Genomic DNA, 25,100 nt, shown 5'->3' on the forward strand with positions numbered 1-25,100 from the left:
GATTTATTCGCGTTTAGAGGGAATAAATTTCCGTTATAACGGAAACGTGGGCACAGTTATCTAACGTTATACAAAATACACAGACTAACTAACTAACTAACTAACTAACTGATTGACTAACATAAACAACTGAAAATTGAAAAAAATTAGCTTGCACAGTTAGCTCCGGTAAGGGAAAGCATGAGGAAAAGCGGCTGACCGGAAGTCACGCACAAAAAAACGGAAGTTGATCACTATTTACTTCCGTGTTTGAAAATTTCTTGAATACACAAAGATTTAATTAACACTCAGTACAAAACGAGAATAACCTGTAACCAATGTGCTGTGCTGGTGAAGGCGTGTTGCTACAGGTGCAAGTGAGGTGATGAATTACGATCCAGGAAGTCCAGTTTAAGTAACACACTTCTTTGAAGGCTTATCAGATGCTTAAACAGAGTACCAATACTGTGAGGCAGATTTTTATAACTCTGCAACATTATCACTTTTACAATCATTTTTCCTCATTCTCAAGGACTGCGAGATAAACGGCAGAATGACGCTGCTCTAATCATGAGGGGAGCCAACTGTGATGTGCAAGCATTTGATTGGTTAATGATGACGGGTTGTGCTTGATATTTTTGTGGAAGGCCACAATGCCCTTCTGAACTTAGCTGAACTTAGGCAGTAAAAACGTTTTAGCTGTGGAGCTGCAGAGAATCACAGTCTGCTTCATGTCAGACTTCAACATTGCTCAATAAGTCTTGCATAACTAAACCAAGTGTGTCACCAGTACACACAATCAGATTTAACCTTTGGACGCCTTTACATTTGAAAATCTACACCATCATGATACGACATGTCTCGTCTTTGGCGGCTACAGACGTGGTGCACCAAGCAGGTTAAAAATGCTAAATGAAAGCAACCGCATGCAGCTTTTCACCTTGAGTCAGTCGTGTGTGTTTAGTCGCAGGCTCAGATGATCAAACTCTCATCCCAGCACCTGTCAGTCATCATGATGAGCTGTCATGAGACAGCGCCAGGCTTCAAGCTGAAGGATGCATCAAGCAAGATGATGCCAAACGCTTTGCTACGTTTAAAAGATGAGATGATGCTCATCCGTACTTCTACTTGTTGTTGTTTTACTTGATATCGTCCACATTTTATACCACAGTTCTTCATCTTGTGTCTATTTAGGAAGTTGCTCCACTTAATCATCTGGCTGCACACACCACAGTAAACATACAGTATTAGTAATATCCTGGACAACACTGATTGATGGCAAACAGGGGATTTGAGCTTGGTTAATACAACAGTAATATCCTATTTAACAATGTTTCGCATCACACATCAGGATCAGAAGCAGTTGTTTTTGCCAAGTAGGTTTGCACATGCACCAATTTGTCTTGGTGTTTTGGGGCATAACAATATACTAATGTAAAATGATGCAAAAGTAGTCAGTAGGCATGCTAATAAATGAACAATTTACAATAGAAAAAGTGGAAAGTATAAGAAATAAGCAAAACTATGTATGTTTTTAAGATTGAAAAGCTATGCAGTTTTCTTCAGCAGTGTGCCAGATACTGACCACAGGATGTACAAAGGTTTACAACCGGAAATACAACATAAAACAGGACTCAGTCTCACAGAAGAAAGTATGTGCCAATATTCGTGTGAATGGAAAACTCCCTTTATTATCTACATTTCCATGACAGAAAAATGTGCCTGACTGATAAGCTCATGTGACATCAAAGTCCATAGTTTTATAGTGTCCTGAAGGCACATCAATGCCAGTTGCCACTCAATCTCTGTGTGTAATCAAAGTTTGAATAGCGGAAGCCCAGAGATTCCTGGCTGAAATCCATTTGGAGTTATTAGATATATTCGTCTGGCGTTGTTATTGTTTAGTCAGCGTAAGGACTTAAAAATGATGGCTCCTTATTTCATATTTTTCTCATTATGGCCAGTTGAATACTTGACAATTGTTTCTGGGTTTTGGTTGACTCAAACAAACAAAACTGTAAATCATCTGTTTTATTGAAGTACTATAAATTACACTTTTGGCTCATAGTAAGTTATTTTGTTATGTGGTTAACTTTCAGAATCTTTACTCGGAAGATTGTAAACCAAAATTTTCCAGTATAAGTATTTGTTTGCATCAAAGCCACACATCTGCACCCATTCGTTTCCACGTAACACGGGATTAGATAACGTGTGATTGAGGACACCTCGACTGTTGGAGCACTCCTTTTGCATGTTAGATGGAACAACGTGCCCATTGTCTCTTGTCCCTTGTGTCCCATTTGTTCCATCCCACTGCCGTGTGGAACACTGCTGGAGCGGACAAAGTATTTGCAAGTCATAAACACAAACTGTTCGATCGCATGAGTGCAGCAGTAATACTGTCAAGAGGGGTTTGAGTCCCACTGGGGCCACCAACGATGAAATTAAATGTTCCGTGCTCTTTTGGAGTCACTCTGGGGTTAGTGACATGAGTGGTGAATTAGATTAAGCTGCAGTGTCATCATAATCAACATTTCAGCCAGTGAGATGAAAGGAGTTAAGTGTTTAGAGCCACAGAGAGATTGTTAAAGGTACAATAAGTTCAGGTTAATCAGGTTAAAAGGTAGATTATTAAAGAGTAAATTTGGTTTTTATCAGCCTTGACCCTACTTTCCCACTGGAGGCATTTGTGCACTGTCCATCTATCGACATCCACTAAAAGTGCTTGTTTTTACCACTGACATGTTCTGATTATTATTTTAAGTGTCTGACAACACTAAGGAAATGATCCCTACAGAGAGAGGCCTTTTTATTCGAGAGGGTGATTCTTTTTTTTAATAGAAACAGCAGCAAAATCACTATCGACAAACCCATCAGACTCCAGGAGGAGCTCTGCCCTGTCAAAATAAATCAAAACCTATACGACTGGACCATGTGGGAATTTAATTTGAAAGGGCAGACACAGGAAGTGTCCACGCTCAGCAGTCAGACAGGAGTCAGGTTAATTTCCAGGGCTGGTACCTGCGGTTATTCCACAGGCTAGTTAATAACATGTCGGGCAGGAAATCCAAAGTGTGGGATCATTTTGAGAAGGTGAAGGACGAACCCAAGGTGATATGTAAACTCATCTTCATTGGTCGACTACAAACATGACGTATCATCTGAAACATGGAAGTAGCTACATGCCCATTAGCCCACAGCGTCATTAACAGGCGGCTCGCTCAGTGTGTGACGTGCACTTGTAGATAAAATATAGGCCTATATTAATGAAGGTTCATTAGTACAGTTTTGTATTTCTCTGTAATGTAGCACAGTGTTAACAATGTTACTGATACTATTCTTTCTCACACCTTCAACTCAAACCATTGTGTTGCCCCGCCAAAAATATATAAGTTAATAATAAGATTAAGCAGCCTGTTTCGCCGCTGCTGTCTGCAGCTCTCTTTCTCAATACTAGACCAGTTTAAAGAAATTGTCGATCCCATTAGTCACTTAGCCACAGAAACATAGGAAATAGGGTCCAGATTGAAAAAATACCAAACGTATCCTCTGAGGCACGAGACATGTGACACATGCTGCTGTGAGTTTCAGGCAGACAGACTCATTTCATCATAGCAAGTTGACTACAACAACTGTGATTGGTCACCCCGGGCTGTTTGTGTTTTCTCCTACAAGTTTCTGATGCCATGGAAAATGTTTATTGTGCAGACAACTTTAGGGCAGATAAAGCAAAACTTTCCTTGTCCGTATCTAATAAAACCATTTCCACTGCAGACTTTCTGCCCTGCTACAAGACAGCTTGAGTAACATTTTCATGTTGGATTCATTCATTATTTAAGTGAATCTTTGATCGTTTGTATCGTCTGGATTCAGAGATTAGATGAGGCTGTGTCATGTATGTTTCCCGCACTGAAAGGTAATCTGAACCGACTCTAAAACGCCCAGCAGCTATTACGTTCTATTACATTCACTCCTGCTGGCAGTAAACCAGACAAACCACAGAGTCTAACTTTAATTTTGAATGTGCTGTGGGTCGGTCACCGACAAATTCAATCAGAATGCCAAGTCATCAGTGTTTCTGCGAGGCGGTTGTGCAGGATTTCCTTGTTCTCTGCTCCTTAAAAAAAAAAAAAAAAAGCTTGTTGTGTAGGCCTTCCTTAGTTGTCAGTCACAAGGGATGCTTCAGTTTCCTGGACACTGGGTTTCTATGTTATGTGTGAACTTCAAAGCACAAGACTGAAATGGAGTTTTTTTTTAAAAAGTGCATACATATCGGTTTCAGTTTGATCTCAGGGGAGGATCCTTGAAGTCTGAACGCAGTGTTACGTGTCAGTCAATAGCTGTCAGGAGGCAGCACTTGAGAATAGCCAGTAAGTAAATGGAGCAGCAGACGTACATGAGTGCTGGTTTGCAGGCTGCATTTCAAACCCTGAGAAAGTTCGTGCATTCTTTTCCTTCCATTGTGACTTTTTGTTGAACTCAGCCAAACATATCAGTGCATATAATGTGAAGAACTGGAGAAGAGGGAAATGGTTATGATGAAATTCCTTGCGTGCCCAGATATGATCATTTATTTTTAATTCGCTCAGTCCTTCTTCCTTGGTAACCGTCTCACTGCAGCGGTTTGTTCTTTAAAGAAGAATGGGTTTATTTATCTTCATGTATTTTTTATTTTGTTGTGATGGTAGAAAGTATGACTCACAAGATAATTGAAAACAGAGCAGCTGTGGATTGTTTAGGGGTGAAATGAGGTTACAAACATGCTGAGGCCAAACATACTGTAAGAGTGTGTTACATACAAATAATGATGCACCCTGTTTTAGTTTTAATCAGCTGGCATGAATTAGTGTCAGTGTCCATGATTTAACACCCTGACAGCAAAGTCACTTATTAAATCTTGTGTCTGAATGCACACAACATGATTTTTATGTTTTACTCATGACCATTTTTAATATTCTATCATTAAATGTCGCATGACCGAAGCTCACATATGAAAACAATCGTTTCTAAAGGAACGTATTTGAATATATTGTGGGTTTTTATAAGAGAGTTCCTACAGTTTCTCCACCTTGCTAAGATTAAACTTTTAGGAGCACCACTTGAATATGAAAATGTCCTGATGTGACTCAGATTGATGTATTAAAAGCTTCCCCAGGCAACTGTGCTAAATGTATTTGGGGAAAATGATGACTTGACAGTGTTCTCTGATTTGTCTGCTTGTGTCTATTATCCCAAAATCAAAAATACATATTGTTTCTCTTGCCGTGAGTGCCATTTGACAATCTAGATTGATTTGGTGTGAGTTGCCGGGTGCTGGAGATGTCTGCCTTCTCTCAGATATAATGGAACTAGATGGTGATCATATCACCAAGCAGAGGGAAGAGTGCATCTTTTCATGGACGAGAGGCTCATCCATGAGAGCGCGAGATGTGAACATTAATGCCCTCCTCCTCGGCTTAGCTGTAATGTTAGCTAGCTCAGTGGTGCTAGTTGAGTTAGCAGTAGATGCACACTTCTTTCTGTGCCGTGATCTGGTTGGCAAGTGTAGTTCACTAGAAAGAAAATAGTTCCTTCATTAAACTTCTCACAACAAGGTCTGTGAATTATCTTGAGTAACCGGGTCATGATTTCTGGAAAGAGACATTGCTGTTGAGTTTTTTTAATGCATTTTAGCACTTAAAGCACCACAAGCAGGGTGCCATCTAGTTTTATTATATCGGAGAGAAGGCAGACATCTCTACGGCCGATATCTAAATAGTTGTGATGTTCGTAACGACTACATTCCCTGCTGTTCAAACAGAAGTGTAAACTTAGAGTAGCTTGTATATAGCTACAATGAGCACAATTTGATCTATAAGTTTAAGGTTAGGTTGTTCAAAAAAATATTGTGTATATTATAAGAACCATCTGTAATTGTTAATCGTAATTTCAATAACCATATCATATTTTAAATGCCACTAAAAAGGCACTGTGCATTATGAACATTGCACATTATCCTACAGAACATGACAAAGACTTAATGAATAAAAGTTAACAAATAACATTGATTTACTTATTTAACATTCGTACTCATCTCCATTCAAAAACACACACGCTCATGCTGTAACTCATGAATGAGTGTGCATGCATATGACACACATACACACTCATACGTCCAGGCTCTCCCAAAAGCTCCTTTCTCATTCAGCCAAGCAAGACAACATCCAGCTGATGTGAGCCAGTGGGCGAGGCTCAGACATACTTTCCACAATGAACGTCCAGCTGTGGACAGCTGCAGACTCATACCGGTCCATCCATTGAGTCTGAGAGTGCCAAAGTGTGTTTGTGTGTGTATATAAAAAAAAGAGAGTGAGGGCCATTGATGATCACAGCCGCAGACTGATCCAAACTCCTCCTGTTGTCCTCTGTAGTAAGTTTAACAGGCTAGTAATTTTGGTATCAACCAGGGTTGGAATTTAACTTTATTGCTCACCTGCCTCTGTGGCTTGTGAATTCCAAAATCTACCAGCCACTCAATAGATTTGCAATATTTTTTGGCTGGTGAGTGAAGCAAATCCAGCATTTGGATGTTGGCTGCTGCTAATTTCCAACCCTAGTAGCAATGTTTAATCAACTCGTCAACTCACTGCGCACAAGTAAGGCTGATTTTGCAAATTTTGGGGTGAACTGTCCCTTTAATATGGATGTCAACAATGAACAGCAACTAAAAAGTTTAATTTAAATGATTTTTAGAGGCCTGAAGATGCGAAAGTGCTAGTTATTGACAAGGAAAATGGCAAAAACTTTATTGTAGAACCTCACAGGGGGATGAAATCATCACCTTGGAAGTTACTAAAATGATTGAATCAAAAAAATGTGCACAAAGAATGATAAAAAGAATGATAAAAAAAAATTGTGAAACTTCTCAATACAACAATACGGTGGCCTTGATGAAGAGTTTACAAGTTGTTTAATGGCGTTTTTAGTAGTAAGTAACTCATTAATCAGTGCTATATAGATTAACTCTTGGGTCGCCAATAAATGAAAAATTCATTGACTGATTGGACCATAGCAGCAAATAGTAAAGATAAACTTTGTAACTATTTTCCTGAGATTTAAACATTTTTAAAAAATCTGCTTATTTCCTGCCCGCTGTCATTTAACCTGCTACACTCATTCATATTTGTCAGCCACCTGACAGGAAGTATTGCTGACGTACAAGGTTTTTTTTTATCGTGTTGCATTCAGTATACGTAGCTGAGAAAAGTATAAACATGATAACGTATTAAAACATAATAACTGTTTATCAGTACACTCAGATTTTTGAGATATGCTCAAGGAAGGAAGGAAACCTGTAATTCCTGAGACTCCCAATCGTTTGCTCACCAGTTATAACAAACAAGATTTGCTGTCCAATAGGATGTCTGCACTTCCTGTTGTGAAATACAACCTGGGGTCCAAATATTCTGTCGAAAGAAATCTCACAGGTTCAACCAGTTTCATGCCTGAGATGTTTCTGCCTGGCGTTTGTTGACCATGTTTGATTCTGTCTCACTGACCACTGACAAATCTTCCTCAGTTGCCGGCCTGGCACTGGACTCTGTAACCAAACGCACAAACACAAAGCCTGATCTGTCTTTCCCTCCTCAGTCTGTAGCAAGTGAAGAGTAACTGCATCACTTCCCAATTCTGAGCCACCTCGTTTATTTTTACGAGCTCAGAATCTGGAGAGAGCGAGGGAGGGAGAGGGAGGGAGATGGAGAAGATTAAAGATGGCGAGAGGAGCAGGAAAAGCTGAATGAAGTGCGAAAGGAGGAGGCTTTACAGTGAAATTGAGAGTTACATAAAGAGAGTCGGAGGCAGGGAGAAGATTAGAGCTTTGGAGAGGAAAGTGGCGAGACAAGTATTGAAACAGGGAACATTAAGTGAAATAGAAAATGACAGTGACGCACAGTAATGAGATGGAGAAACAGGCTGAGCAGGAGTGAGCGTGAGGGTAAAGATGCATCATTTGGCAGCATCCCAACGCAGTGAGTGAGAGTAAAGGAAGCAGCAGAAAGAAAAGTAAACTAAAAAAAACTTTAACAACCACTGCCAAAGACAGCTGCTGGATTCAAAATCTTCCTCCGACCAAATTAATAATGCAGGAGCTTTTTAGTCTGTATAGCCAGTTTTGACACAGATTGCCCACTCGTGACTGTGGATAGTGGAGATGACAGACTGACCTGCCACAGCAATAATTAATTGGTATATTTTGGGCATCTTGATGAGAGAACAGTGGTGACGAAGACGCAGGAAGAAGGAGATGGAGCTCTTTTAATGGGCAGCAGATAATATACTCATTGATATTGTTAGTAGACATGTGGATAGTGCCAATTAATATGCTGAATTATGTCCTTGTTACACATACAAACATTTTTTCTATCAAAAAATCTAGAAGAGCACCCAAGTCTAAGGCATTGAGCAGCTATATCTAGAGATTAGGAGTCTTGCCTATTTTTTCTGTCACGTACATGGTTTTCAGTAAAAATAGACTTATAAAATGGTGTTTTGATAATTATATTGACATTATACAACCTTTCATGACATTTTAAATGTCTTTATTGTTGCATTATGTTTGTTTTTTTTAACTCAACCTTCCTGTTTTCATTTCTGACACAGTTTCTGTCAACAGAATCCCTACATTTGTTAACACCAGGCCTTTTTATTGTGAAATATTTTCCTGACTGTGTTGTTGACAGTGCAGTGGCTTACACCTCTCCATAATTGAGTGGAGTACCGGCTTTTAATTGTGGAAATACAGTAGTTATAGCAGCAGGTTCTGCAGCACTACAGCAGCATTCCTCTCTGTGGGAACACAGCACGCATGCAAGCCACAGCAGTTAAGCAAGGTAACTGTCATGCATTACTCACATTGGGCGCAAGTCTCTAGTGCACTTGTTCTATGGGCCCCACAACACGGAAGACCTGGGTGATTTAGTACTATGGAAATTGAGCCCTTTTGGCTTCATGCAGCGCTGAGCAGCCTTCATAAGAATGCACACTGTATCTAGTTCTCTTTATACATCCATAGGAAATCCAGGTTGTCAAGGTTCAGAAGTACTTAAAACAACCACTATCCCGTGTGCTCTTCATTAACATACATACCATTTCGTTTTCCCTTGTCTGAGGTTTGGAATTAAGGTGTGTCACAATCAGATTAAACATCTGTGTCAGAGGGAGCGCTGGATTTACCTGCTCTGTAGTTTCTACTGAATACTGCCCTGTAATAACCTCAAGAGATCTTCATACTGTTGATACATCTGCTAATACTGTTTACGTTGCTGACGGTAAAATCCTCTCCTGCAGCCACTAAGATGTGCATTATTCTGACATGACAGTTAGTGCTGCAACTAGATGGCAAACGTGAAGCAGATGGTGAAACTTGGTGAAAATTATAAACTTCTCTTAGTATTTTGGGAGGTATAATGGTTCAAGATCAGATGCCCTCCGTTTAATATACTGGACAGCTTCTTTTTGCTGTTGTGAGAAACATAATTGACCAGATATTTCTGTAAAATATAATACAAGTTAGGGCACTTAATCCACACTGGCATTTATCATTGTGTATTTGAGTCAAAGCCCTCAGATAAAAGCCAGATGTAACTGGTGGAGCTGTTGGGCCGTGAACCAGATGGAGAGATGTGAAAGTATGTTGAGATGTTTCACTTCTCTTCCACTGTTGAACTTTGTTTTGCAAGTCTATGAAATTAATAAAACAGATTAATTGTTGAGAAAGATTATCAGAATAGTTTCAGATTGATCTTCTTTCGATCGATTAATAGTCACAGTTCTAAATAAGACAAAATCTTTTGTTAGAATCAAATGGTCTGGACCATAGTTCATGAGCTCTGGGTAGTGACTGAAAGAATGAGGTCGCGGATACAAGCAGCTGAAATGAGTTTTCTCTGTGGGGTGGCTGGGCTCAGCCTTAGAGATAGGGTGAGGAGCTCAGACATCCGGAGGGAGTTCGGAGTAGCTGCTGCTCCTTCGCTTCGTAAGGGGTCAGTTGAGGTGGTTCGGGTATCTGATCAGGATGCCTCCTGGGTGCCTCCTGTTAGAGGTGTTCTGGGCACGTCCCACTAGTAGACCCAGAATAAGCTGGAGGGACTACATATCTCATTTGGCCTGGGAACGCCTTGGGGTCCCCCAGGAGGAGCTGGAAAGTGTTGCTGGGGAGAGGGACGTCTGGAATACTTTGCTCCTCCTGCTGCCCATGTGACCTGACTTTGGATAAGCGGTTGAAAATGGATGTATGGAAATGATCTGGACTAAATAAGTGAAACACTACTGCACTACAAACACTGCAGTGGTGAACTGTATCAGGTTGTTGTAAGGTGGAATGAGCAGTGAGAGAGTGCAGGATATCTCTACGGTCGATTGCACAATCTTTCTCCTTTCCTCAAGAGAAAAAAAAACACTTCTCCTGATATAAGAAACCAATTTTTATTTTTAGATTCTGTGCCAGTTGTTCCTCATGAGATTGAAAAGTGAGACTTCTATCTCACCTAATTCACAGATATATATAAGATTGAACAACTTCAATTTCAGTGCCATTATGTGTAATGATGAAAGGAAGAGTTCTCTGAGAGTGAAACTCATTTCGTCTGATAGGCAATCAGTGCTCGTTTGAAGTTTTGCAGAGATGTCTGAAGAACATTAAGGATAAACTGTGTTGGATTTGGTTCATGTCACGTCCAGGGAGTAGTATAATAACTTTCTAACTACTGTTGTTAAGTCAACAACAAGATAAACATGCCACACAGTCCTCTTAGTTACATCAAATCTGTGCTGCTGCTGCTGCTGCTGCTGCACTTAAGTGGAAACAGTGTTTGACTCCAGTCTTGCAGACGTAGTCCCTCCTCCACTGATGCTGATTAACATGTTGTGCAAACCATATTTTAGTTGTATAACATTTTGTATCTGTGTCAATCCAGAACTATAATCCATGGCTGGGCTCTCTTTGCTGTAGAAAAGATGTCCCGTGGGTTTCATCCAGATCTTTACTCACAGCTGACAGCAGCTAGTCAGTCAAAGTGAGAAGTAGAAACAGTACACGGCAGTTTGTGCAAGAACTGATAGCTTAGGAATTAATAGTTTTATCCAGCAGCCCGGTCAAAGAGGTCTTCCCTGCTGGCTGCTGGGTGTTGTGGTAACTTGGTTGGTCTGGCTCTCTCACACAGGCACACACAAGGAAACAAAAAAGCAGCCCCCATCTGTGTTGCCCAGAAAGGGAAATAAACATCTGTGAGTGGAAGCTGTGTAACTCCGGGGGTACAGGGGTAGGATGGGGATCCCAGCTGAAAAACATTTTGCACACATGCCAAAGCCCTCTTCCTTCCCCTTTAAATTCTTGCTTACTCTCTCTTTTATTTCCCAGTACCTGCAAGGATTTGTGTCAGCTAACACTGTAGTGCAGGTTAACAGCAAGGGTTATCAGTCATTTGCATTTCTTTCACGCCAGTCGGATAAAGGTTTACTATACAGGGATTGTTGGGTCCCAGATTGAAAGTCCCAGATTCACTCTTGTTTTGGAACGAGCTTTGTCTGCTTTGCCTCACTATATTTGCTTTTTTCTAGCACAATGTCCACAAGCTTTGCAGCTTTCTCTTTGATGTGTGCTGCTACTACTACATGATCGCTGCCTTTTTATAAAGTCCTTACTTCACCGGAGTGCCGTGCCAAGGAAAGCTCAGGATCTCCTATTCATTTTGAAGTCTTGAGTTTGGCATTTTGGCCATCACCATCTTGGATTTTTTCAGAGCCAGAAGTGACCCAAGATGACCATAGTTTGAGAATAGGGTTGACTTGGGGATGAGCGATGGTGGTTGAGTGACTGGAACTATTTAAGGTGACGCCTCGCAGCCTGCCGCTTAAAGTGACTTCACCTTTAATTATGCTTAACTTTTAGCCTTGATAAAATGTAAACCGTCACAAATGGAGAAAATAGCTATAGAGACCAAAGTAATTTTTGTACCAGGCTATAAACATGTTTATGTCTGCTGTAAAGTTGGGCAGTTTAACATGGGGGTCTGTGGGGATTCACCTTTGGAGCCAGCCTCATGTGGCCATTTGAGAAACTGCAGTTTTTTGCTTCACTTGTCAGGCCCAGAGGTTGCCTCATGCTCTCTGCACATAAATACACCGCCACACTCATAGTCATAAGTAATGATCGAGAGGATTACTTTTTAATAAGTCTATACATTGTCTTTCTTACATTTTCTTCCTTTTTTTTTTACAACTTCTGACCGTGAAACATCCTTTGTCCCTCGTGATTACCTCCCATCTCTGCGAAGGACAGAGAGTGAGCGGCAGCTGTGTCAAAGTTGTCTGTTTTATTTGTGGCCTCAGCCCCCATGTGGTGTGATGTGGTGGGGGTGAGGAGTCAGTAGAGAGAGAGAGGGTAAACACCACAGGACAGAGCGTCTGTTTCCATCAGGAGCTCTGCTGTCACTGATTGGTGACTTGTGCTTTTAGCAGGAAAGGACACAGGATGACCTCCTGGCCTTTTCATTTTCCAAACACACACATGCGTACGCACGCACACACCATCGAGAATCACTTACATATTTATTGTTGTATCTCGAGACACACAGAGCTGGACTTAAACACTGACACGCTCACTCACTTCCTAACAACAAAAAGCTGTTGTGACATCTGGTTAGAGTTTGCTGTCCCTGAATGCTTCTGCACATTTGCTCGCAGTTTTTTTTTAAACTTGATTTTAAAAATTCCCAAAAGAATAAAATTCAATTACGCTGAATGAAACTTGAGGAGACAAACAACAACTGTGGGGAGGCAGTGATTTTTGTGTCGAAAACGGATCCTGCTGCTGTTTCACTTTTAGTTTGATGATGAAATTCCTGTGAATTTATACAAACCAAGCCCAGTCAAGTCAAGACAGTTTATTTATAGAGCGCCAAATCATAACTAAAATGATCTCAGGACACTTTTCGTATGGAGCAGGTCCAGACTAATTTACAGAGACCCAACTGTTTGCGACATGAGCACGCATGGTGGAAATTCCCACCAAGAGCGAGCACGTACGCAACAGTGGCAAAGTGAAACGCCCTTTAAAGTAGCAGTAACTTCGAGCAGAACTCGAGACAGAGACGGAGAGGAACGGAGAGAGGGCAAAAGACAGGGATAGAGAGAAGGAGGGGGAGAGAGAAAGAGTGATGGAGAGAGAAAAAGGGAGATCCAGAGTGAAAGACACAGAGGGGGAGAGGGAGGGAAAGACAGAAAGGGATACACATAAATACGGGGAAAGAGAAAGGGACAGCGAGACAGAAATGAACAGCAAGAACAATAATAACATTAAGAACTATAACAATTACAGAGATATGACTAATGATAATAACAGCAGCAGTGGGCGTCATGCAGGACCCGAGCAGCAGGAGCAATCATGATCCAGGTGCCAGCATCATCCAAACGAGCCAGTGTCCATGGTTCACAAAATGTTGGCAGTTTGCTCTTTTTAAACGGTCACATCCTCTTTCACATCCTCCCTTCACTCCTTCCTGCCCTGTGGGAGAGAATGAAAAAGTCAATACATAATGTGTGAATACGCTGATGTGAGAACTGTAGTATTGACCTAGTAGCGTGGCCTCACACACACACACGTAGACACACTCCATACTCCAGTGGTTTTTACTGCCTTGCCACCAGAAGTGCTGAAGACTACATATGAAACTGGCTGTGTTGTGCATTAAATCATCATAATTAATGCTACTATCTGCACCATTCACACAAAAACATGCCCCAAAATATGAGGACAGGACACATACCACACCTTGCCATGATCACCAAAGTGTTTTTTACCAGAGGCCAGCATAATTCTTTGGTTATTTGCAATGAGAGCGCCATGTATTTACACTACTCCACAAACGCCAGCAGTGTGACGAGGCTCTGAGTGTGAATTCTGCTCTGTGCTCTGCGAGAGTTGAAAAATGTTCAACAGCAGCAATCACTTGCACCAAAAGACAAATAAGAGAAGAAATTATAAGATCTGTAAAGTGGTTGGTTTTAAAAGCACTTCATAGCTACAGCTGCTGTTTCCCTGACGCTCTCTCTCTCCCTCTCCTCCAGATCCAGCCCTATGACAAGGTCGCTGGCCGAGGCCTGCCGAACAATGTGGCTGACTGTCTGAACAAGCTGGTGGTGGTGAAGCTGAACGGAGGCCTGGGCACCAGCATGGGATGCAAAGGCCCCAAGAGCCTGATCAGTGTCCGCAACGAGAACACCTTCCTGGACCTCACTGTGCAGCAGATAGAGGTACAAAAACATGATTGTTCAGTGGCTCTGATTTACAGATTTTACTTAGTGAATGCTGTAAAAGACTTGAATAGGGAAAGACCACTGTGACCTGCCACTGTTCACAAAGAACCGAAACTTTGTGCCATCAGTCATTTTCTTCACTGAGGAGTTTTTTATGATAGCAGAGGTCCTTTATGCCTGATATCAGACAGAACTGTCAACTCGTTACACTCTGTTACCATCTTCAGTCTGGCACTGTGTCCACTCTAACCGATTTCACTGGGGGAGGAGGATTTAATTTTCCCTGACCAATCACTGAGGACCAGTGTAGTCCACACTGATATGAAGCCGTGCCAACATACCTGTTTGCTGAGATTTTAAGAGTGGAGCAGAGCCAAATCAAACTAATTACAATGACAGGTGATATTGAAAAGACATGTTGATTCAGGGCAGCATCTGTCTTGTCTACAGCGTTCGCCATTGTTGTTATCACTCCTCATTGGCTCTCGTGGACTGCTTGACTACAGCTCAGCTTCAGTTTGTCAATAGTATTAGTCCCACCTGTGGTGCTGATTAGTTGTCTTTTATTTTTACTTAAGTTGAACACGAGCAGTATTTCCCCTAGCAGTGGCGCTGCGATGAAATCTACTCATACACAGTTAACTCGCTATCCTTGCTTTGAGCAGCCAGAGTCGAGAACGAGCGAGGATTATAAGTTGAACACCGCCAGATAAGGGTGCACCGATCGATCGTTATTAGCAGATATTCGTTCTCAATAGTTTGAAGGCTGATCAGAAGAGCAGATGACAAAGAACATGAGAGACAATTTCTCTATGTACCGCTGAAGTAGCTTTACTGGTCTGGCGGTTCTGACAAACTGTAGCTCACACTGACTATTTGCTGTTACATTCATGGTTTACTGCTCACCTGCCTGTCCAGAGTGCAGACACACCAACTGTGGCATAACAGTGCGATATTCCCACCTTGAACCAGCAGTATTAAAAGGGTTAAAATCACCTTTGGAGAAATGTAACCTGACGTCCCGCTGCGGTGGCCAATCACGTAGTGCAGTCTGTGGGAACAAGTCATACAGGCTCTTTCTGTTGATGAATATTATAACGAGTAAAAGAAATAACACCTTGTGTGTACTATCCTACAAATAAGAGAACTCTGTTAGTTTGTGTGTGTGAGCATGTGTGTCTCTTGCGGCAGTAAAGATACTACAGTTACGCTAATCAACAGCAGTTCTACAGATCTTTTAAGTCAACATAAACAAACTTACCGAAGACAAATATTCATGTCGCTCAGATGAGGAGATTGGCTTTCTATAGTTGGTCTCCACCCCTCACACCTCAACAAATGGGCCATTTAAGTCATACTCCCACACCGCCGCCCGGCTCTGCAGGCTTATCACTACGACAGCTGATTTGGTGTGAATGCAGCCTGATCCTGAGGTTGCCGGCCGCCTCAAAAGCCTGTATGATGTGGTTATGATGTCTTAATGGGCGGAGCAGAGGAGTAGAAAGGGACGTATTGTCTGATGTAACACTTGTATGATCCGTGAACGGTTGTTTGCCCTGATGTAGTGATGTTTGATTAGTGTGTGTGTGTGTGTGTGTGTGTGTGTGTGTGTGTGTGTGTGTCATAGGGGAGCTTTGACTTTTCTTTACCACCCCAAACTCAAAAAGTACAGAAAAATACGTCAGAGGATTCAGGGGAAAGAATAACGGCAGCTCTTCTTTTCATAAACAGAAAATTACAAGCATATGTCTTGTTCTTTGTCTTTCTCCCCACGACACGCTGCAGGTGAATCATCCTCCAGGCACAGGCTTCTATTAGTTTATGTATCCGAGGCGCCATGGGAGAGACGTGCGTTTTTTTGGAAAAAGACCTGAAGGTCTTCTGAAAGGAGCTCAGTGTGATGTCTGGGGGGAAGTTGTAGTGAAAGAGGATCTGTTGGTGTGCATGTCCGCAGGTCTGTGGGACTGGCAGGGAGAAGACTGTGTGCTGGAGGGGTTGTGGTTGTTTGCACCTGAACATATTTCAAGACATGACATTAAAAATACGGATTCCATACATCAGTATAACAACGAATCCATTGATTCATTTATGTTGGCTCAAACTTAATTTATGCTTCACAAATAAAGAAATGAGAACCACAGCATCACATGCTCAAGCTCACGTTTTGGGGAGTTAAAGTGAGGTTAAAGAAATCTGTCCTGAGTCAGTCAGAGACCATGATGATGCCAGAACTTCGGTGTGTACAGCACTGTGTAATTGAGTTTATGTAGAGGGTGTGTGGCCGCGTGGTATTTGTGTGTGTTTCATAACAGCCTCATGGGACGCCTCTCTCCTCCCGGCACACTGCTCTCTGTGTCCGAGTCACTGCTCTCCATTTTCTGCTCAGGTCTGGTCAGATTACCTCCTGACTGAATTGGCCCATTTAGAAAGAAAGACAATGGATCCCATACACACACCGACCCCCAACTGGGTCTCCTGTGTGAGAACGCCCCTCATGCATATTTATTTAGGAGCATTTTAGTGCAGAGACCTGTACATACACACTTAGAGTAGATGTGGAAGATTGGACAACACTCAGGTTTATTGGAATGGTGCCACCTGACTGCTGAAGATTTACCGCTTTCTTGTGCGACTGTCTCGTTTATACGTGTTAATTAACAAGTTGAGTCATGGAAGTTTAAAAGAGTGCAGCTCAAAGTTACAAAAACAGTCCAACTGACAGAAACACTTGAAGGGCACGGTCACATTCGTCTGGTGAGACCATCCTGATGACGAATCAGTCTGGCCCCGCTGCTGCCTCAAACACATTCATTGGGAGGAAGCACTCGCCATGACAGACACACTCCTTCAATCAGTAATGAAACAACAATGAACACAGGATTTGTACTTGGGAACAATTTAGCCACAAATTTAGCGACTTATTCACACCATCAAGGTAAAAGCAAGAAATGTATTCAAATGCATTTTATTTCATTCCCATGTATGCAGCACAGAATAAACACAGTCCATGGCTCCTCAGCTGAGTTTCTCCCTCTCTCTTCTTTTGCATAGCAGCGCTGCCCAGGCACATTGCTGTGCATCCTTCATGACTAAGGGTGCTTACAGACCTAGAGTTGTCTTGCTTTGGTCTGAATAAGGGACTAATTTTGTTTTGTTTAATTATGCAAAGTTGCATAATTGCCTAGAGTTGGTTCGTGTTCTCACGGCAGCATTTACAAGCGGACCAGATCAAATGCCTTGTGTGAGAAANGAACACGTTCTCACCACAAACGAACCGCACCAGAGTTCGTTTGTAGCCGGACCGAGACCACCTCTTCAAGAAGGTCTTGGTTGTTTTGGTGCACACCTGAGTGTGATTGCTGTGTTCACACCTGCCCAAACNGTTTAACCCAAACAATATGTCATGTGACTGCAGTTGGTTCAGATCCAGGTCGGAACACGTTCTCACCACAAACGGTCTTGGTCTTGGTTGTTTTGGTGCACACCTGAGTGTGATTGCTGTGTTCACACCTGCCCAAACAAACCTTTGGGCATAGTTCGATTGAACCTAACCAAACAGGGCAGGTGTGAAAGCAGCCTGAGACGCCACTGACAACTGTTTGTTATCGATCTTACGCTCCCAATTTGGACAGGCAGACATCAGAAACGACACGGTTAAGTTGGTTCCAAAAGTCACACAACAACAGAAACTAGTCAGTAGGATAAGTTAGTACACCATTATCTGTATCTGTATCTATTCAACCAACTAAATTATCTGTACTTGGAATAGGCAGGGTTTGTGCTGGAAGTGGGTGGGATTTAAATCAAAAGTAGGTTGAGCCTAACAGAAGCTGTTATTTGAGGCCTTTTATAGCAATAAAAACTGGGGAAAAAAAGTTTAAAAAAATGCAATAATAAGGTGCAGATTCTACATAAAGTGACTTAAAGATCCAGTAGATGCACCTTACTGCACAATAGCACTGGCTGTTTGGTCAAACTGGGCAACTTGTCAGGGGCGGTTTGCTTTCACAGTCACCGTCATCCCTCCTCTCCACACATCCACTGTCAACATGCTATTAAGCATGTTAGTGGGATTTTAATTTGTTTGCAGTACAATGTGTGTGAGCACTAGGGGTGTTCACAGTTGTCTTTAACATCCTGAAGTAACACGACAGTTTTACAGAAAGGTGTGGGGAATTATACACAGTCACGCACAGTTTGCCAACTCCTTTAACTCTCGTAAAGGAGAGGTCAGTGTTCATTTGCATAAAACATAAATCCGGCCAACACCCATCTGCATTTATTACTGGAAAAAAAGAGCTGGAGTTTAGTAAAGTGTAATCACTCCTTGTTTTCTGCTACAGGCTGGAAATTCAACTCTTTAGCAACTTCCTCACGTCAGCTTCACCCTGCTGATTCATATCCCATTTCTTATTCTCCTCCCTGACTCACTTTAATTTTCTCTTATCTTGGTAGGTAGAAAAAAGAAATGCTTCCATTTCTCTTCAGGTGTTTTTTCCTCTTTTTGTATTCATCCTAATCACACAATCAAGTTTCGGAAATATTGTCTGTTTAGCTGTTGTTCTTAGTATTCATTACGTGTTATATTGATGCAGGGAAGTGTGTTTTGTTGCTGCTGTGATGTCAGCTAATCTCACTCCTTTAAAAAAGAAGCCCAAGTGCTCCAACTGTCACCTAAATTTATGCTTAAAGATTCTCAAACACTGCAACAAAAGGTTTTTAGTTGTAGACATTCAACTTCAGCTGTTTTATAAATCATTTTTATTGCACTGAAAACAAAATTATCTTAAATATCTCCACACAAAAAGAAAGAAAGAAACAGTAGCACATATACTGTTTAAATCTGCATGAACGTATACATACCTGCATACACAACTGCACTTACAGATACATATGCATATACATTCATATGTTACAGTATATGTGTATATACATATGCATATACTGTACATACACACCTGCATTCACACATATGTCCTGCTTTCTATACACTCCTGTTTTCCAATGTTATATAGCAGTTCTAATTAATTTATCTTCAATATAATCTGTACAAAAAGAGCTTAATTATGGCAAAAAATCTTAATCAAGATTATTTAACACAATCACTCAGGGACTTTGGTAACGCCATGCATTTACTGAGCCCCTAAAAAAACCTGTATTTTTAACAGTGAATTTTCTTGATCTTTAAATGTATTTCAACTGAAAACAATAAAACAATACAAACTTAAATGCAGCACAAGAGGAGAGGGAGAGACCTTGTGCTTTTGGGGAAAGAGCAGTGGACTGTGATTACTCTAAGCATACATAGAAAATGAATTACAATATATAGGAAAAGTTTCCTGGCTTTTTTTCTGGTCTGAATAAGTCGCTAAATTTGTTATGCCCAGTCTAGGGGTGTCTGAGACACAACATGAAAGGCCCCATCTTCCCCAAGTCCCAAGTAGCCACAATGACACAAACGTGTGGAATGATCAATAATGTGAATTTATTATAATAATTAAATAACAGAGTTAAGTGAAATGATAACGTCAGGGTGGTCTAAGGCCAAAATAACAAACAAAACAATCCTGTCCAGGGAGTAAGTAAATAACCTTATCAAAGAATAAGAAACAAATGACATAAAGCTTACCTCCCTAACTAAATAAACAGGAGAAAAAGTGTTAGTAACAAAACTGGCAGTCCACCCCTACTATACAACAGTCTATACAATAATACAACACTACAATGTGTGGCCGGTTGGGAGAGGAGGAAGGTGAGGAATGCCTGCTAGCTCGCCGGCAACCGCCATCTTGGCCCTTTAAAAATCGAATGCCCTCGGCTGCAGCCAATCACAAACGAGGACCTAAACAATCCGCCAATCACCGCCACTGCACGGAAACACAAACTTACAGAAATTACGACAACAGTCTTAACATGCGAGTCACTTTTTAGAAATAAAGTCACTAAGAGGATCTGAAAAGTCTAAATCTAGTGAGAAAGTTGCAAAGTTGGCAACACTGAACGCACTGCTGTGATGGAAATAGCATCCTGGAAACTGGATTGTGAAATGAAACGCTGCGCAATAATCATTTCATCTTGATCATTTTGTTTTCATGGAAGCCAAAATTCTAATTTAAAATTACCTTTGCTTAATTGCCCAGCACTTAAACAAAGTCCTGTTTGTCTCTTGTTGCATTTCCTTACAATAGTACATCGATATCAATAGCATAGCATTAATGCACCACTACATCTGTTCTCATAATGATCAAACTCAAAATCTGGATGACTTTTTTAAGTATATTTTTGGACTTTCTTGGCATTACCTAAACATATGCACAAATGTTTACTCAAATCCTTGACATCCTTACCAAACGTAGCACCTTTAACTTTGTTATCCCCTCTGTAACTGCTGTGACTTATTTCCTGTCTGCTGCTGTGTTGCTGCACAAGATGCTGCTGCTCAGTAATTCTTCACTGGATAAATTATGCTAAGGGTTGCTGACATTTCCTGTATGTAGTTTGTGTTTGTTTTTATGCCTCCACACCAGCAACAGCCATTATGTTTTTGGGTTATCCTTCCATCTGTACGAGATATCTTAAGAATGCCTTCAGGGAATTTCTTCAGATTTGTCACAAATGTCTGAGCTGATTAGAGATTCCTGGTCAAAGCTCAATGTCACTGTGACCTCACGTCTCATTCTCATGAATGCGATATCTCAGAAATGCCTGGAGGGAATTTCATTACATCTGGCACAAACATCCACTTGGACTCAAGAGTGAACTGATTCAATTTTGGTGGTCAAAGGTAAAGGTCAGTGTGACCTCACTTCGCCACAGCTCAAGAATCCATACAACTAACAGACAAACAGCCCCTCATCTCTCCACCATCACTAATGTTACCATGTTACCAGCCAATTAGCTGGGGGAGCTAAACATAGGGCACACGCCGAATCTTCTACGTCATCAGCCTGATTTGAATAAAATTTCCCAGAACATTGAGATGCGGTGGAAATGCAAACCACACAGATTACCAGGATTTATTTTACCCAGGTAAATAAATTCCGGAAATAGAAGTTCCTGGAAATGTTGGTGGAATGGAAATATCTAACAGGATAAAATGATGAAGTGATGACATTTATGATGAAAAAATTTTGATTTACTCGCATTTATCACACATGATCTTTTTGACAAGCTCGTCACACCAGTTATGTTTTATACATGTGAAGCGTGGAGGTTTGAAAGAATAGATATATTGGAAAGACTACATCTAAAATTTCTAAAATATATCCTACAAGTTAAAATGACAACCTGCAGGGGCGTTGGTGGCTTAGTGGATAGAGCAGGCGCCCCATGTGAAAGGCTATTCCCGCAGCGGCCTGGGTTCGACTCCAGCCTTTGGCCCTTTGCTGCATGTCATTCCCTTTCTCTCTCTCCCTTTCTGTCCATGGATTAAAGGCAAAAATGCCCAAAAAAATATAATATAATATGCTCTATGGTGAGTTAGGAAGATATCGCTCTGCATTGCAGTTAAAAAGAGAATTACTGGCTACTGAGAGAGGCTGATAGACTGTAAAGAAACTAAACTTAGTTGAATAGTGTCCAACTATTTGCTCAGCCTGCATAATTCGGGTGTATATGTGTCACTGTGGGTCTTGTGGGTTAAGCAGATACTGGATGAATGAGCTTGTTGTACCTCTGGTAACATCATCAACTGGTTAAAACTAACTGTTGAACCGAGGCTAAAAGATCAGTTAAGTGGCAAAGTGAGCTTAAAAGTATAACATCATGTGATATATATGTCGAAATTAAACAAGGGTTTAAACTAGAGAAGTATCTGTTGCATGAAAACCAAAAGTACAGACAGGCTATTAATTTTAGAGTAACCAAAATCAGAATTTCTTAAGTCAGATACTGGTCTGATACTGAATTGGTGACACTAGTCTTGGGTGTCCATCTTTAAGCTGTTTGCTGTTTGCTGCTTATGCACTGCAGGGGTGAAGAGCATCCACGTTCCGCCACATACCTTTTACTGAATACCTTGAAGGCCTGCATATACAGTATTATATGTGTCTGGGGAGACATGAATGTAAACTGTAACTTGTCTGGTCGGCGGAGGCAAACAACCCCGAGGTGGTAATTCTAGTTTCTTTATTGCCCTGCAGCACCTGAACAAGACGTATGACACAGACGTGCCGCTGGTCCTCATGAACTCCTTCAACACAGATGAAGACACAAAGAAGATCCTGCAGAAGTACACACACCACCGCGTCAAGATACACACCTTCAACCAGAGCAGGTGAGACAGTGTGCTCAGAGTAAATGTCAAGTTGAGACACAGTGGGTGCAGAGCAAACACTCCTGATACACGGTTATATTCATCGACACTGAGGGGACCCTGAGGTTATTTTACTGTCAAACCAGATATTAAATCCAAAATTCAAGAAAACATTAAATCCATGTCATTACTGGCAGATTTCGACACTTTTAACACAGCTGGCAGCATTGAACCCAAACATACTGAATGAACTCTGAATAATGAGCCAGTGTGTATTCAGTGTCTGAGTAGCCAGTGGGCAGTCCCGTGCTGTGTGCTGCTGATCTGTCAGAAACACAGCAGCATCCAGACAGGAAATGTCATTTAATGTATGGAGAGAGCCGTTAATATTTAATGACGTAGTGTCTCCAATTTGTCAGTCAAGTGGAACTTGCTTTTTACTGTTTCCCTTTGAATTATTCAGAGCACTTGTATGTTCCATGTGCCCGAAGGAGTGTAGTACAAAGCAGTTTTCAGCAGCGATGGTGGCAGCGGTGGTGGGGGAAGATACTGTCGCGCCATGATTTAATGTGAGCACAGGGAAAGTGGTAGAAGAGTTGAAATGTCACTCAGTAGGAAAACAAAAGGAAGTCTGCGATGTGAGAGTAATTTCTAAAAGGCCAATTAAATTCACCTGCTCATCACACTATCTGCAACAATTTGCTTTATCACTCAGACAAATTTGAAAAGACAATTTTATTATTTTGGTGTCCAAATTAAATCCTCTGGTTCCCAAAGTGATGAGCAGAATGAATAAACAGTCTCAGGGCCCTGACACACCAAACTGATGGTCGACCCGTGGTCAATGTCAGGCCGTCGGTGAGCATCTGCCCCATTATTAATGGCAGTGTTTCTCGCACCGTTGGCACTAGTTGGCCCTTGTCTGCTTTTTTGCGGCCAATACAGCTTGTTGAATCTGTGTCACAGACAGCAGAGCTCGTCGGTGAGTGAAATCACTCTGAGTGGCAGTTCAGCTCAGCGCACGAGAAGAGGAATAGAAGTGTTTGCTTTTTAGTCATTGAGCTCTTTAGCAGAAACAGTTTGTAATTGTTTGTGTTATTGTTTGTTAGCCCACGATAATTCTTTTAGCATCAGATTGTGTTGCCAATGTGCTAACTGGCTAATTATCGCCTTGAGTCCGTCCCACTGGTCTTCCCATTTCCTTTTTTGAATGACGAATACAGACTACCACTGTCTGCTAGGCCCCCATGAAAGCCACTCAGCCTTGCTTTCAATTATTTCCTAGTGGCCACTTTTGGTATTGCAGGGGGGGAAACATCCCCTGCAGCCCAAAAATAATAATTGGATTTATATAGCGCTAATCAGGATACTCAAAGATGCTTTACAGAGAATGACAGCAGCAAACAAACAAACAGAAAGAAAAGAAATCTGTAGGGAGGTACAGAGGGAAGAAAGGGCAAAGTACACTGAATTTAGAAGTCTTGGGCAGTTTTGAAAAGGTGTGTTTTGAGGGTTTTCTTGAAGGTGGAGAGTTAGGAGGAGTCTCTGATGTCTTTAGGGAATGAGTTCCAGAGGGTGGGAGCAGGAATGGAAAAGGCCCTGTCCCCCCAGGTGTGGTGGTTAGTTGATAGAGTGCGGCAGGGAGTGTGCCGGTGGAGGAGCTCAGACAGGTACGGGGGGAGCCAGGTTGTGGAGAGCTTTGTAAGTGATGATGAGGAGTTTCAAAAAGCACTTTCTCCACAGACCACCATTATAAAAGAGACGTCTGTAAAACTGTCGACAGCACACCTCAAACTGCAGACGAGGTCACGTATGACTCTTTGTATTCTGGATTTTTGATCCATGGAGGTTTGATATTTTGAAAACTTTCTTCAAGTCAAGAAAAATGATGTGAAAACCAGTGAAATCATCACAGTGTCAAGTCTATGAAAAGTTGACAAAAGCACGCACATGAAGACAATAGAAACTAGGTGCTGGACAAGAGATGAAAAAAAAAAATACAGTCGGCACATGAGACTATACCCCCATAAATATTTAAATCACCACAGAGGTGATGGTTCAAGTTACACACTGTTCATCAGACAAAGTGCAATGCAGAGATACACCTTCAAATACCTACTAGGCCAGGACACCTGTGCTGACATCACCTTGGTGGTAATTTGATTAAATATTTATGGGAGCAGTGTTTCTCAGCAGGAGAAAGACTGCTTCAGTGGGCCACATAATGCAGAATTAAACCCTGAAGCAAGAAAGGTTTTTTTGGTGTATGCACCGAGTGAATAGCAATTTGGTGTGTCTGGGCTTCAAAACTGTCTCTCAGTCACTGTATCTTGAAAAGATCTCACAAATCAGGTTTATTTTAAATGCTAATCAAGCTAAATGTAGCTATTTAAGCTAATGAAATAGCTAGAAATAAAAAAAGATATATTTTTAGGACAGGTGATAAAACGAAAGTAATTGACCACAATGAGTAGATGAGAACAGACTAAAAACACAGTGTCTTGTTCTGTAACTTTAAGAGGAGGTTTTAAAAAGAGAATATTCACTGCTGAGATCAGTTTAACAACTCAAC

General features: G+C 41.4%; 1 protein-coding gene and 1 long non-coding RNA gene across 4 annotated transcripts in view; one reads left to right on the plus strand and one right to left on the minus strand.

The window, feature by feature from the left end:
- Window positions 1-25,100, plus strand: part of ugp2b (UDP-glucose pyrophosphorylase 2b) — a 46,820-nt gene that overhangs the window by 7,642 nt on the left and 14,078 nt on the right. For all 3 annotated transcript variants that reach the window (XM_050071717.1, XM_050071718.1, XM_050071716.1), the window contains exons 4-5: window positions 14,086-14,271; window positions 22,416-22,549. In XM_050071717.1, the coding sequence (XP_049927674.1) occupies window positions 14,086-14,271; window positions 22,416-22,549 (320 nt within the window). The remainder of the gene's footprint in view (window positions 1-14,085; window positions 14,272-22,415; window positions 22,550-25,100) is intronic.
- LOC126407056 (uncharacterized) lies at window positions 12,830-15,708 on the minus strand. Its single transcript, XR_007571753.1, has 3 exons — window positions 15,536-15,708; window positions 15,271-15,325; window positions 12,830-13,522 (listed from the first exon to the last, which is right to left on the minus strand). It is a non-coding gene; the product is annotated as an uncharacterized LOC126407056 (long non-coding RNA).

This window comes from Epinephelus moara, chromosome 19 (genome assembly GCF_006386435.1).
Source record: "Epinephelus moara isolate mb chromosome 19, YSFRI_EMoa_1.0, whole genome shotgun sequence".
NCBI lineage: Eukaryota > Metazoa > Chordata > Actinopteri > Perciformes > Serranidae > Epinephelus > Epinephelus moara.